The sequence below is a fragment of the Mobula hypostoma genome, chromosome 8, assembly GCF_963921235.1.
Source record: "Mobula hypostoma chromosome 8, sMobHyp1.1, whole genome shotgun sequence".
Lineage (NCBI taxonomy): Eukaryota > Metazoa > Chordata > Chondrichthyes > Myliobatiformes > Myliobatidae > Mobula > Mobula hypostoma.
The window spans coordinates 68223164-68238923 of NC_086104.1; the positions used below are offsets into that span (position 1 = coordinate 68223164).

Here is a 15760-nt window from a genome sequence, read left to right on the forward strand (position 1 = left end):
ACAGCTCCAATGTTATATTCAGATTTGTTTGCTAGTGACACCACTGTCATTGGCCGAATCGAAGGTAGTGACGAACCAGCATATAGGAGGGAAATTGAAAATTTGGCTGAGTGGCACCAGGACAACCTCTCTCTCAATGTCAACAAGACCAAAGAACTGATTGTTGGCTTCAGGAGAAAACCGGAGGTCCATGAGCCAGTCCTCTTTGGGGGATCAGTGGTGGACAGGGTCAGCAACTTTAAATTTCTCTGTGTTATCATTTCAGAAGATCTGTCCTGAGATCAACATGCAAGTGCAATTATAAAGAAAGCATGGCAGTGCCTCTTCTTCCTTAAAGTTTGCGAAGATTTGCATGACATCTGAAACTTTGATAAACTTTTATAGATGTGTGATGGAGAGTATATTGACTGACTGCATCACAGTCTAATAGAGAAACACCACCCCACGGCATGAATGACCAAATCTACTTGGACCCTATCGCAGGAAAGAAGCATCCACCATATTGGACTCCCACCACCTAGGTCATTCACCCTTCTCACTGCTGCCATCAGGAAGAAGGTACAGGAGCGTCAGGACCCACCTCACCTGTTTGAGGAACAATTATTACCCCTCAACCATCAAACACTTGAACTAGTGAGGATAACTTCATTCATCTTCACTTGCCCCATCACTGATCTGTTCCCACAAACTATGGACTCATTTTTTTTTAGAACCTTTCATCTCAAGTTCTTGATATTTATTGCTTATTTATTATTATTATTATTATTATTATTATTCTCTTTTGTATTTGCAGTTTGCCGTTTTTTGCACATTGGTTGTTTCTCCGTCCTGTTAGGTGCGAGACTTTCACTGATAGATTCTATTACGTTTCTTGTACTGAGTGTGCCCACAAGGCTGTATAAGGTGATGCAACTGTACTTGTACTTGGATAATAAATTTACTTTGAACTTGGTACTCACCTGTAAGGAACTGTATTCATTTGGTTGCGATAAAGCCACCAGGTCTGCCACATAAGGAAGATCACAAGGCGGCAATTGAAATTCTTTACAAATTGACAACTGTCAGAAAAACACAACTTCAGTTAAATTCAAGACGTGCAAAGTGAAGTCAATTTTGTTTACCAGTTATTAGTTTTGGCATTATATATTTTTAAAAAACGCAAAGGAATGAAGACCATTTGCCAAATAGGGAGATTTTGCTGACTACAATTTAACATTAATTCCGTACAATAATATGAACAATATGTTTGGGTTGTTTCTTTGCCTTTCTTGTACCATTCTTTTTCTGAAGTGAATAACAACCTCTTTATCCACAATGGAATTAATTGGGAACATTTTAAGTGCTAGCGAGATGAGAGCATTTCAGGCATCAAAAGAGAAATCTACTAACAAAGAATCAAAACTGAAAGCAATAATTAAGCTGCCACCTTTTCCCTCTAAAACATCATTCAGGATGCTTCCACTAAAGGACAGAGAACTCAAGGAACAGAAGCATTTCAAAACTAATCAGCACCTTGAGCTTCGTCTGCCTTTCAGTACAAATATAACTGACCCAGTCTTGTCCTCAAGACCACTCTCCCAACTCTGGCCCTCTTGACTTTTAAATGTCGGTTGTTCTCTGTTTTGAATATGAGCAATGATTTTTCCTCCACAGGTCTTTGGGGTGGAGAATTCCAGAGATTCACAACTCTAATTAAAAAAAATCTTCCTCATTGCTTTCAATGGGTGACCCTTTATTCTAATACAAAGCCCTTTAGTTCCCAATAACCCCGCAAGAGAAACATCTTAAGTGTCTGCTCTGTCGATTCTACTCAGAATTTTAGACTCTTCAACAAGATCACCCATCATTTTTTTCGAATTCCAATAAGCTTGAGTCTGGTCAACCCCTATTTACATGTTAATCCTTTCATTGGAGGAATCAATCTCGTGAACTCTGCACAATCTCCAATCCCACTGAACCAGATCCTTCCTCAATCATGGGAATCAACACTGTCTGCTGTACTCCAGATGCAATCTCATCACTACTCTATAAAGTTGCAGCAGAAGGAGTATGCTTCACCTTTCGATCACTTTCAGATATTTTTTGCTTTTCTATACCATTTTGACTAGTTTTCAGATAAACTAACTGGAAAATCACTGACAGAATGACAATTGTGAACTAAGCTAACACTACACATGACCATTATTTTTTGCGCACAAGTCACACTAATTATTTTTAAAGAATGCTTTAAAATTATGGACGGGAATGATTCAACTGTGGGATCAGAATGTGGGTCCGGTTTTGATTGATTATACTCCTAACATATCCATGTTTACAAAAGTGAAATGCAATTGCCTGAACTCTACAAGTTAATTTGTATACCAAAACCACTTGTATTTCAGAAGCTAATGCAAGGCTGGTCAGCTCATTCCAGGCAAAGAGTTGAAGCAGAGTGGCATTGTTGTACAGGACAAACAGTTGATAACAGCTTTAAATATGAATATTGTCTGTTTATTACCTTAGTAACAGGCATCTGGCCAACCTTCCAGACAATTAGTTTTTCACCACAGATAAGCCATGCCCATCCAGTTTCACTTATTTTAACACTTAATGGCTCATGCACTGAAACAAAATACAATTAACAACAAAACTTAAATTCTGCTTAAGATAGATTCAAACAAATCCATTTATTAAAATAATTAGACTTACAGTGGTGCAAGAAAGTTTGTGAAACCCTTTACAAGTTTCTCTATTTCTGCATAAATTGACTTAATATGTGATCAGATCGTCACGCAAGTCCTAAAACTAGATAGAGAACCCAATTAAATAAATAACACAAAAAAACATTATACTTGTTCATTTACTTCCTGAGGAAAATAATCCTATATTACACGTATTTGTTGGAAAAAGTATGTGAACCCTTGCTTTCAGTAACTGATGTGACCCCCTTGTACAGCAATAACTTCAACCATACGTTTCCAGTAACTGTTGATTAATCCTGCACATTGGCTTCGAGGAATTTTAGACCATTTCTCCAAACAAAACTGTTTCAGTTCATCAATTATTTCCGGGATACCTTGCATGAACAGCCCTCTTCAGGTCAAGCCACAGCATCTCAATTGAGTTAAGATCTAGATTCTGACTTGGCCCTTTCAAAACACGAAGTTTCTTCTTTTTAAATTATTCTGTTATTGATTTACTCGTGTTTCAGATCATTGTCTTGTTGCATCATCCAACTTCTATTAAGCTACAGGTGATGTACCGCTACCCTAATATTCTCCTGTAAAATGTCACGATACAATTTGGAATTCATTGCTCCGTCAACGATTGCAAGCTGTCCAGGCCCTGAGGCAGCAAAGCAGCCCAACCCATGATGCTCCTTCCACCATGCTTCATATGTGTTATGAGGATTTGGGGTTCATGCGCAGTGCACTTTTTCCTCCAAACATAGCGGTGTGCATTTCGACCAAAAAGTTCAACTTTTGTCCCATCTGTCTACAGAACATTGTCTCAGAAGTGTTGTAGAACATCCAGGTGGTCTTTTACAAACTTGACATGTGCAGCAACGTTTTTCCTTGGAGAGCAATGGTTTCCTCCATGGTGTCCTTCCATGAACACCATTCTTGTTCAGTGCTTTTCTTATAGTGGACACATGAACAGAGACTTTAGCAAGTTCCAGATATTTCTGCAGGTCTTTTGCTGTTACCGTTGGGTTCTTTTTCACCTCCTTCCGCGTTGCACGTTGTGCTCTTAGTGGTGATCTTTGCAGGACGCCCACTCCTTGAGAGAGTAGCAACAGTACTGAATTTCCTCAATTTGTAGACAATTTCTCTTACTGTGGACTGATGAACACTCAGATCTTTAGAAATGCCTTTGTAGCTTTTTTCAGCTTCATGCATCTCTATAATTCTTCTAAAGTCCTCTGAAAATTGTTTTGATCAAGACATGGTGCACATAAACAGATCTTTCTTGAGAAGAGCAGGCTCTGTCAGTAACCTGACTTTGTGTGTCTTTTTTTTTTATATATAGGGCAAGGCACCTCTGCAACCCATACCTCCAATCTCATCTCGTTGATTGGAACACCCCAATCCAAATAGCTTTTGTAGAAGGCATTACCCCAGAGGTTCACATACTTTTTTGAACCTAGACTGATTGTTTAAATGGTGTACTCAGTAATGACGAGAGAAGTACAATTGCTTGTGTGTTATTAGTTTAGGCAGATTGTGTTTATCTATACTTTTGAGGATGTGACTAAACACATTGATGAAGGAAGAGCAGTAGATGTAGTGTATATGGATTTCAGCAAGGCATTTGATAAGGTACCCCATGCAAGGCTTATTGAGAAAGTAAGGAGGCATGGGATCAATGGGGGCATTGCTTTGTGGATCCAGAATTGGCTTGCCCACAGAAGGCAAAGAGTGGTTGTAGACGGGTCATATTCTGCATGGAGGTCGGTGACCAGTGGTGTGCCTCAGAGACCTGTTCTGGGACCCCTACTCTTTGTGATTTTTATAAATGACCTGGATCTGGAAGTGGAGGGATAGGTTAGTAAGTTTGCTGATGACACAAAGGTTGGAGGTGTTGTGGATAGTGTGGAAGGCTGTAAGCGGTTACAGTGGGACATTGATAGGATGCAAAACTGGGCTGAGAAGTGGCAGATGGGGTTCAACCCTGATAAGTGTGAGGTGGTTCATTTTGGTGGGTTAAATATGATGGCAGAATACAGTATTAATGGTAAGACTCTTGGCAGTGTGGAGGATCAGGAGGATCTTGGGGTCTGAGTCCACAGGATGCTCAAAGCAGCTGCGCAGATTAACTCTGTGGTTAAGAAGGCATACGGTGTATTGGCCTTCATCAATCGTGGGATTGTGTACAGCAGCCAAGAGGTAATGTTGCAGCTATATAGGACCCTGGTCAGACCCCACTTGGAGTACTGTGCTCAGTTCTGGTCGCCTCCCTACAGGAAGGATGTGGAAACCATAGAAAGGGTGCAGAGGAGATTTACAAGGATGTTGCCTGGATTGGGGAGCAAGCCTTATGAGAACAGGTTGAGTGAACGCGGCCTTTTCTCCTTGGAGCGATGGATGATGAGAGGTGACCTGATAGAGGTGTATAAGATGATGAGAGGCATTGATCATGTGGATAGTCAGAGGCTTTTTCCCAGGGCTGAAATGGTTGCCACAAAAGGACACAGGTTTAAGGCGCTGGGGAGTTGGTACAGAGGAGATGTCAGGGGTAAGTTTTTTTACGCAGAGAGTGGTGATTGCGTGGATTGGGCTGCTGGCAACGGTGCTTGAGGTGGATACGATAGGGATAAGAGAGTTTTGGATAGGTACATGGAGCTCAGAAAAATAGAGGGCTATGGGTAAGCCTAGTAATTTCTAAGGCAGGGACATGTTCGGCACAACTTTGTGGGCTGAAGGGCCTGTATTGTGCTGTAGGTTTTCTATGTTTCTATGATGACTTAGATGAAGATCAGATCACATTTTGTGAGTAATTAATGAAGAAAACCAGGTAATTGCAAAGGGTTCACAAACTTTTTCTTGCAACTGTATATTACTCTCACTTATATTACCCCCATGCCCCCATTTAAACCAGCCATCTACAGTGCAACTCCTACTCTTTATCCCTGTGAAGCAAGAAATACACTGGATTTTCTTAAAATTTAAGGGGGTGAGATAAATTCTTTTCATTATATTAAATTCTTTGGTTGCATTCAAAACCAAATGATCAAGGAATAACAGTCCCAAGTTGCAAGGATATAATTCTGACTCTGGTGAAATCACAAATTCATTAATGTTTTCATTCCAATGTCTACAGCCATATTGGAAAATATATCCTCAAACTTGTCAAATCACATGCCAACATGCTGCATCACTGCATGGTATGGAACAGGCACAGTGGCGGACAGGAAAGCTCGTCAATAGGTAGTCAAAATTGCCCAACGTATCACCGGCTCCAGCCTACCTGTCATCAAGGACACACATATAGAAAGTTGCTGGAAATGAGCTAGTATCACCATAAAGTATCTCACCACCCTGCTCATGGGCTGTTTGTCCCACACCCATCAGAGAAGAAGCTACATAGCATCCACACCAGAACCATGAAGGATCCCACCCACCCTGCTCATGGGCTGTTTGTCCCACACCCATCAGGGAGGAGGCTATGCAGCATCCACACCAGGGCCACCAGACTCTAAAAGTTACTTTCCACAAGCAGTATGACAAATCATCATCTGCACCTACTGACCCGCTCCTCCACACCCACCACCACCACTACTTTATCACCTTCTGTACACACTCCTCTGCCTGATGACACTTTATGGACATACAATCAATGTACATAAGCTATCTCAGGTATTTATTTTTATTCTGTTGTTTTATTATTGCCTTCTTGTCTTATTTTGTTTATTTTTATTATTGTGTTCATTATCTTATTTTATCATCGGATCTCGAGTAAGAATTATTTCGTTCATCTTTATACTTGTGTACTGGAAATGACATGTATCAATCTTGAATCTTAACTGACAGTGAGAATCACAATTTCAGTATAGGCAAAGCCTGTTAAGTGTTTTGGAAATCCATTTAAGTAGTCAGTGAATTATCATTATGAAGTTCATATCTCCAAAGCCTTTTCATTTCCTGTGTGCTATGATTTTTCAGCAGATCTGAGACCTCTAACAATGATCCTAATTACAGTTTATCAGCAGCAATTATTTGTCTGATTTATTTACTGAAGAAATGAAACTCTATCAAATGCCTTTTCAGCATCTAGAGAAACAACACATTGGGGAGTCTTAGAGATGGATGAGTATATAATATTTAACAATCTCCGAGTGTTAGGAAAAGAATAACAGCCTTTTATAAAACCTGTTTGATCCTGAGAAATAATTTTAGCTAGTATATTCTCCATCCGATTAGCCATTATTCTTGAAAGAATTTTGGCATCCACATTTAATAATGAAATAGGTCTATATGAAGCACAATCAGTAGGGCCTTTATCTTTCTTAAGAATTAAAGAAATAGAAGCTTCATAAAATGTGGAAGGTAACTCTCTTAGCAGAAAAGAATCTTTAAGCATTTCCAACATATAAGGAGTAAACAAATCTTCAAATTTTTTATAAAATCCTACAGTAAAACCATCCAATCCAGGAGCTTTACCAGATTGCATTGAAAGAATAGCTTTCTGAATTTCTCTTTCAGTAAAAGGAGCATCAAGAATATGCTGATCTTCAACAGATATTCTAGGAAAATCAATCTTTTGTAAAAAGACATACATATTAGAAGGATCAGCTGGAAACTGAGATTTATAGAGTTCACTGTAATAGTCTTGAAAAATTTTATTAATATCTTCATAATTACAAGCTAAACTACCATCTCCCTTACGAATTTTTAAAACTTGTCTTTTAGCTCTAATTGCTTTAAGTTGAGATGCTAATAGCTTGTTACTTTTATCTCCAAACATATGAAATTGACTTTTTAATTTAAGCAAATTTCTTTCAATAGGATAAGTTAACAGTAAATTATATTGTGACTGAAGTTCAACTCTTTGTTTAAATAAATCAACATTAGGAGAAACTGCATAAGTATTATCCAGATCATTAATTAGTTTTGAAATTCTATCTAACTCTATTTTTGTCTGTTTCTTGAGTTTAGCCAAATAAGATATTATTTGACCTTGCAAATATGCTTTAAGTGTATCCCATATAATCAATTTTGATACATCTCCCGTATTATTAAGAAGAAAGAAATCTCTTATCTGAATCTCTATAAGTTTAACAAAGTCTGAACTTTGTAATAAATTTTCTGGAAAGCACCGAGGCAAGTTTACATTACTAACATCATTTAACACAAAAGTTAAGCTTAAAGGCACATGATCTGAGACTGCAATAGCATCATATTCACATTTCTGGACTTTGGACAAAAATTGGAAATCAGCTATAAAATAATCAATTCTCAAATATTTATTATGAACTTGTGAATAAAAAGAATAATCTCTGTCATTAGGATGTAAATTTCTTCAGATTTCTATCAAACCATAATCAATTAAAAAGGAATTAATAAGTGTTGCCGAACGACTCGGAAACTGCTGATTCATTGAACTCTTGTCAATCAAAGGGTTTAAACAACAGCTGAAGTCACCTCCCATCAGCAGCATATATTCACTTAAGTTTGGTAATAAACCAAATACATTTTTAAAAAAAGGATCATCTACATTAGATCTGTATAGATTAACCAGGACAATTTTTCTATTACAAATTGTTCCTTTAATAATTAAAAATCTACCATTATTATCTGAGACAATGCCTTCTTGAATAAATACAATATTAAATTTAATAAAAATAGATACTCCCTTTGATTTGTTTTGACAAGTAGCATGGTATTGAAGGCCCTTCCGTGTTTTAAAAAATCTATTTTGATCGCCCGTTCTGATATGCGTTTCTTGAGCAAAAATTATATTGGGCTGGAATCGATTAATAACTTTAAAAGTCTTCCTTTGCTTAATAGGGTGATTCCAGCCATGTACATTCCAACTAATAACATTTATCTGTTTAAGTACCATTGGATATTATTCGTAAACACGACAATACACGTATACCATCGCGGGCTAATCAAAGATGGCTGTGATGAATATAACCAAATAGAAAACGTGCATGTTCTGGAACTCCATAATGGGAAAAAATACAGGAAGTGTGTGTGTGAAAAAAATAAAATCCCACAATAAACCCCAAAACTTGATTCCAGTTGTTCGACTGAACATGGAAGAAATGGTGCAGGTATGTGAATGTTGACCTTTGTGTATTTGCCAGTAAAAAATATGAAAAGAACAGGAATATTTTTGAATTATTAATACTGAATAGTGACACTGATCACATGACAGCAATGAGATTATCCCATTATTTTATACATGCTCCAATCTCTGCTTTCTAAAGGTGACACTGGGCGCAGATAGCCGCCTTTTAATTGTAGCGGGTTCTACTTCAGTAATATCAGGGATAGGAAGTAATGCTGTTGTGTCTTTGCAAAGATACTGCAAATACAGCATCCATTCCAGAATGTTTGTGGCTAAGTACTTTGAGGCACAAAATATTGGCAGAAGACAAAGATATTGCAATAAAAAGGTTCAAACATTACCACCTTGGTTGCAGGAATTCTAATCAAAGTACAACATCCCTTTTCTCAGTCCAGAAGTTAGAAAAATAAACAGTTGCTTTTAGTTTGCTTTTAGTTTGCTTTAAGGTCGTTATCAGGGGAACAAAAGCAAGGAGACATGTGGAAACGATCTGCTTAGCAAATATTTAAATTTGCATACAACACAGCATGGAGACAATATTTTATACATCATTTAATTTCTTCATAATAAACAAAATACCTTCAGCTAGAGTTATGGCCTCCATAACCTTAACAGGAAGGGAAGATCCAAAACTTCTTATTTCATAGTTAAGTGTCTCAGCAACTGTTTGATACTGTGCTCCTCTGGTTGGCGTTGAACTAAGATGACAAAAAAAAACAACAAAATTTACGATTGTAACTAAATTTAAATCATAAAGCTAGCCTGGAGACGCATAGGCAGACAAATAATTCAAATCTACAGGGATTTAACTTACAGGATTTAAAGAAAATGAAAACAATACTTACAAGAGCGGTATTGCTCACTGATTTATATAAAATGGAACACGGTAGAAAATATAACTGTAGACCCCAGGAAACAATTCGGCATAGACACAGAGCAACACACTACACACCACAACAGGCCCTTTGATCCACGGTGTCTGCACTGACCATGCTGCCAATTCAAACTAATGCCACGTGACTGCAAGTCATCCATCTCTCTCCATCCCCTGCATGTTTTTGTGCCCATCTAAGTGTTGCCAATGTATGTTTCCACCACTTCCCTGGGCAGCATGATCCAGCCATCTGCAATGCCAGTGCAACAATGTAAAAAAAAAACTAGCCTTGTATATCTCCTTTACACTTTCCCTCTCTCACCTTAAAGCCATGCTCTCCAGTATTTGACTTTTCCATCCCAGGAAACAGACTCTTGACATTTATCCCATTTATGAATCTCATAATTTTACATATTTCTGTCAGGTTGCCCCTCAGACTCTGACACACCAGACAAAATATCCCAAGTTTGCCCAACCTCTTCTTATAGCAAATACTCTCCAATTCAGGCAAAATCCCTGTGAACTTCTTTCAGCAACTATCCCAAAGCCTCCAATCTTTCCCTCATACAGCAACAAGAATTGCCCACAGTACTGCAGAATGTGACCTGACAAAAGCTGTAATGTACCTTCTCCAGATTTATACTCAGCACTTGACTGATGACTACAAATTCCACCCTATTTATTTGTGCTGCCACTTTCAGGAGGCCTTGGTCTAGCACTCCAAGAACCTTTGGTACATGAATGTTTCTGATGGCCCTGCCATTTATTGCAAACAGTAGTTTAAATTGGCATCCTGGCCCTGCTTCTGTGCTATACTTTTACCATATATACAGTACAGATTAGAATGGTAAATAAACAAACAACTGAGAGAGGATTTAATCTGTTTTCACAACATTATCTTCTGTAAATTATATTCCAAGAATGAAGACAAAAAAACTATGCTGAACCATTATAAAACATTGGTCTAGCTTCAACTAAGGGTTGACAAAAGATATAAGAAAATGGTTCTTGGGCTGAAGGACTAGAGTTATAAGTTACTTTACAGATGGCAAGTGTGAATCGGGACAGGCTGTTTTTCTGGCAAAGGTGTACTTGGTAAGTGGGAGGCCTTCAAAAGTGAAATTTTCAGAGAACAGAGCATATGTGCTTTCAGAATGAAAGGTAAAGACAACGGGTTTAGGGAGGTAGGAACAAATGAAGTGTCAGAGGATGATAGAAATGCAAGAGAACACTTAAGAAAGAAATCAGGAAGGCGAACAGAAGCCATGAAGTTGATCTAGCAGACAGGGTAAAGGAGACTCCTCAAGGCTTCTACAGATATGTTAAGAGCAAAAGGAGGATTATATGGGACAAAATTGGTCCTTTGGTAATCTATGTGTTGAGCCAAATGAGATGGGGAAGATTTTAAATGGATTTTTGCAACTGTATTTACTCGGGAGATGGGAACAGAGTCTACAGAAGTGAGGCAAAGCAGCAGCGAGGTCATGGACCCTACCACAGATGACAGAGGAGGTGGTGTTCACCATGTTGAGGCAAATTAGAGTGGACAAATCCCTAGGACCTTGGACACTGTGGGAGGCAAGTGCAGAAACTGCAGGGGCCCTAGCAGAGATATTTAAATCATTCTTAGCAACAGGTAAGGCACCGGAGGATTGGAGGATAGCTAATGTTCCACTGTTTAAGAAAGGCTCCAAGAATAAACTAGGAAATTATAGGCCATCAGTAGTGGGAAAGTTATTGTAAGGTATTCTAAGAGACCAGATATATGAGTATTTGGATAGAGAGGGACTGATTAAGGATAGTCAGCGTGGCTTTGTACACGGTAGGTCTTGACTAACCAATCTTGTAAAGTTTTTCAAGGATGTTACCATGAAAGTTGATGAAGGCAAGGCAGTGAATGTTGCCTACATGGACTTATAGTGAGGCATTTGACAAGATCCCACATGGTCAAGAAGGTTCAGTCGTTCAGCATTCAAGATGAGGCAGTAAACTGGATTAGACACTGGCTTTGTGGGAGAAGCCAGAGAGTGGTAGTAGATGTTGCCTCTCTGACTGGAGGCTTGTGACTAATGAGGTGCCACAGGGATCAGTGTTGGGTCTGTTGTTGGCTGTTTTCTATGTCAACAATCTGGATGATAATGTGGTAAACTGAGTCAACAACTTTGTGGATGACATTAAGATTGGGGGTGTAGTGGACAGCAAGGAAGTCTATTAAAGCTAGCAGTGGGATCTGAACCAGCTGGAAAAATGGCAGATGGAATTTAATGCAGACAAGTGTGAGATGTTGCACTTTGAGAGGACCAGCCACAGTGCGCCTTACACAGTGAGTGGTAGAAAAAATGGATCTGGGCAGACAGGTACATAATTCGTTGAAAGTGCCATCACAGGTAGATAGGATCGTAAAGAGAGTTTTTGGGATATTGACTTTCATAAATCAAAGTATTGAGTACAGGAGTTGGGATGTTATGTTGAAATTGTACAAGATGTTGGTGAGGTCTAATTTGCAGTACTGGGTGCAGTTTTGGTCACCTACCTACAGGAAAGATGTAAATAAGATTGAAAGAGTACAGAGAAAATTTGCAACGATGTTACCAGGACTGAAGGCCCCGACTTATAAAGATGGAGTAAGTTAGAACTTTACTCTCTAGAATGTAGAAGATTGAGGGGAGATTTGATAGAGAGGTATGGTTAAGGTAAATGCAAGCATTGAGGTTGGGTGAGACTACAGCTGGGGGTAATGGGCTAATGGGGAATGGTGAAATGTTTAAGGGGAACACAAGAAGATATTTCTTCACTCGGAGGCTGGTGAGAGTGTGGAGTGAACTGCCAGTGCAAATGGTAGACGCGATTTTGATTTCAATGTTTGAGAGGAGTTTGGACAGGTATGTGGATGGGAGGGGTATGGAAGCCTATGATCCAGGTGCAGGTCGATGGGCCTGGACAATTTAAATGGTGAGGCATGGACGAGATGGGCCAAAGGGCCTGTTTCTATACTGTAGTTTTCTATGACTCTATATAAAATAATGAGGAACCTGGACAGATTGGACAGCGGTGGGCTGTTCTCTTTGGTGGAGAGATAGAAAACTCATGACACAAAAATCAAGGAAAAATCATAAATTAGATTAAAGCTGATTATGGTTGGAATCTGAAATGGGTTGACTTCAGATAACCAGGAGCAGGTTCCACTGTGGCCTTCAAGAGACGATTGGAGACATACCTGGTGAAGAAAAATATGTAAAGGGGAGAGGGTGGAATAAAAGTTACTCCAATGGAGAGCTTGCGCAGATACAATGGGCTGACTAGCCTCCTTTAGCACTGAGAATCCTCCAAAGTATCCTCTATTTTTGTACCAGCAGATAGGATAGTGGTTAAAAATAAGGAATTATAGGGTCAGCAAAGTCTATCATTCGCAACAATGAGACAGCACATTTTGAAACTGCGGGTCGCCATCTGACCCAAATCCAACAGGATCTGCAAGGCCCATCAAGTTCAGTATTTGAGAGCAAAATCAATGAGATCAGAGGCAGTGCATGTCTGTTCAAGACACAGGAACTGTGAAAGAGTGGGATGTATAGATCATGGCTGGGAAATATTGAGAGTTCTTGGAGTGTGGTGAGGTCTGGACTGTCTGCAATCAGGACATGTCCTGGCCAGACCCCACTTTGCATTTCAGTAGACCTCGATTTACAAAACCATATGGCAACATCAACATGGCTTGACACATAAATGGTGATGTTTAACTTCATGTAACCATTTTAGTTATTCAATTTTCCTCTGTGGCATCTGGGAACTGATGACAAAAACATCACTTATTGTATGTAAACACGAGGAATTCTGCAGACGCTGGAAATTCAAGCAACATACATCAAAGTTGCTGGTGTCGACCATACCTCGTCCTAGAGATGCTGCCTGGCCTGCTGCGTTCACCAGCAACTTTGATGTGTGTTACTTATTGTACGTCCCTGATTGCCCTTTTTCAGAAGAATCCATCAGTGGTATATCTGAAGCCATATATCAGAGACCAGGAAATGAACAGAATTTTCTTCCCTAAAGAGAGGCAAGTAGAATTTTCGAGACTGTAACTGGGACAGCAGAAGTAGTCTGTCTGTACTTCCCCCAAAGGCACTTGATGTACTACATACAAGGCCAGGAAAAAAGGGCCTTACAGGTTTCAGTACATCACATCAACATAGACTGAAGCTTGTTTAAATGCAGGGATCTGCAGATTTTAATGTTTTTACATGAGCGTGTTTAGTGTGGTGAGATATAAACTATTCATAAATGATTATGAAAAATACAGATCTATCTAAAACATCAGAACCCCAGAACACAGCTGCCAGCCCAACTTCTCTTGCAGCCAACTGCTTGGCCACAACATAATAATTCCACGGGCTAATCCATACTTCCTCTGCCTTACCTACAACATCCCTTACATTGAAATAGATACATCTCGGAATATTAACCCACCATGATCCCGATGAAAGGTCTCGGCATGAGATGTTTACGGTTCATTTTCTTCCATATATACTGCCTGACCTGCTGAATTGCTACAGCATTTTGAGTCTGTTCGTGAATCGATAGATACCGACAGCTGGATAGTTTAGGAATTTATGATCGGCCTATGAAAAGTGAATGCCACCGAGGATATTCTTATGTTACTGTGCTAGTAAGAGGCCTGATTCGCACCTTAACTACAGTAATCCAAACCAAGACAGTTCTTAGAACAACCAGCTGCAGCCAGGGACCGCCAGAGTCCAGCTACCGCTCGCACTCACCGGTTACACAGACTGGCCCGCCAGGCCGGCGATAAAACCCCTGCTCCTCCAGCCGGCACACTCCGCCGTCCGGGCACCGTGAATCCGCCGCCGCTGCGAGGCAGCGGAGACCCGTGGCAGCTCGCCTGAGGCCTCTTGGCACTTGCAGGCGTCCGCGGTGAAAACATAGCGAGATCAGCGGTAGCCGCGCACACGCTGAACCTGCTGCTGGGGTTGGAGCTTGGCCTCCGGTTGCCGACAGCGCAGCGCCGATATCAAATCCCGCACACCCGGTCTCCCTCGCCGCTTCTCAAACTCCCGCACACACCAACCCCCTCAAACACTGCGGCTGCGCGAACGACCATCTCCATACTATTGGTCCCAGCACGGTGCAGTAAAAGCCTCGTCAAGTGGTCGAACTGAGACAGTGCAAATGTAACAGCACTCTTGATTGGTCATCGGAAATCAGAGGGCGGAAATGTGAAATACGAACAGCAACACTGGAAATTATAAACAGGTCGAGACACCCAAAACCCGATCCATGCGGTGCCCGAATGACCAGAGCCTGCCAACAGGGCGGATCCAGTGCCAAGTGCGACATTACCCTGTTCCACATGTTGGTTTCACTGCCCTATGTAGTCTTTCAAAAAATTAAATGTTCTATATCTTCTAGTTTTCATCCACTTTAATAGATATATTAATTATCACAAAAGGATTAGTGAAATTCCAAGTCCCTTTCATAAACGCATTTTTAAAAAAAATTTCCATATTCTCAACCACCTCGCTTAAATTAGTATGTTGGTTGTTTCAGTCTCTTTGCTTCTTAACCAAGAGATTTCGCAGCTTGTTGAGGGCTGGTCTGCAGTATTTAACTGCAACGATTTAGAACCCGACTTTGGACCAGAAAGGGAAGGTATGTGGGTAGGTAGGGGAGAACAGAAAGGGTGCCATGACGAAGCTATGCTGAGGTATTCCCGTTCTGTATTTTGCGTCCTTTTCTCTTCTCACCTCCCTCTGCTGCCCCTCCTGCTTCCCTCCCCCCACCCCACGGTCCACTCTCCTATCAGATTCCTCCTTCTGGAACCCTTCCCCTTTTCCACCTACCACCTCCGAGCTTCTTACTTTATTCGCCTTGCCCCACCTTCTCATTCTGTTTTCTCTCTTTTCCAGTCTCGATGAGGGATCTTGGCTTCAAATACTTAATCTTTATTCCGATCCAGTGATAGCACTTGAATTGCTGAATTCTTCCAGCAAGTGTGTGTGTTTTGCTCAAGATTTCCAACGTTTGTAGAACTTTTTGTGTCTTACAACTAAATGTTGGGAATTGTAATTTATTTCTACAAAAGAGGGATGGATTCAT

At 40.1% G+C, this 15760-nt stretch overlaps 1 protein-coding gene across 2 annotated transcripts in view; it reads right to left on the minus strand.

The window, feature by feature from the left end:
• The window catches only part of nup133 (nucleoporin 133), a 57551-nt gene extending 42784 nt beyond the window's left edge, over positions 1 to 14767 (minus strand). For both annotated transcript variants that reach the window (XM_063056043.1, XM_063056042.1), the window contains exons 1-4: positions 14422 to 14767; positions 9352 to 9470; positions 2498 to 2601; positions 960 to 1058 (exon numbers count right to left, since the gene is read on the minus strand). In XM_063056043.1, coding sequence (XP_062912113.1) covers positions 960 to 1058; positions 2498 to 2601; positions 9352 to 9470; positions 14422 to 14588 — 489 coding nt within the window. In that variant the 5' untranslated portion in view covers positions 14589 to 14767. The remainder of the gene's footprint in view (positions 1 to 959; positions 1059 to 2497; positions 2602 to 9351; positions 9471 to 14421) is intronic.
• Between the last annotated feature and the right edge of the window lie 993 nt (positions 14768 to 15760).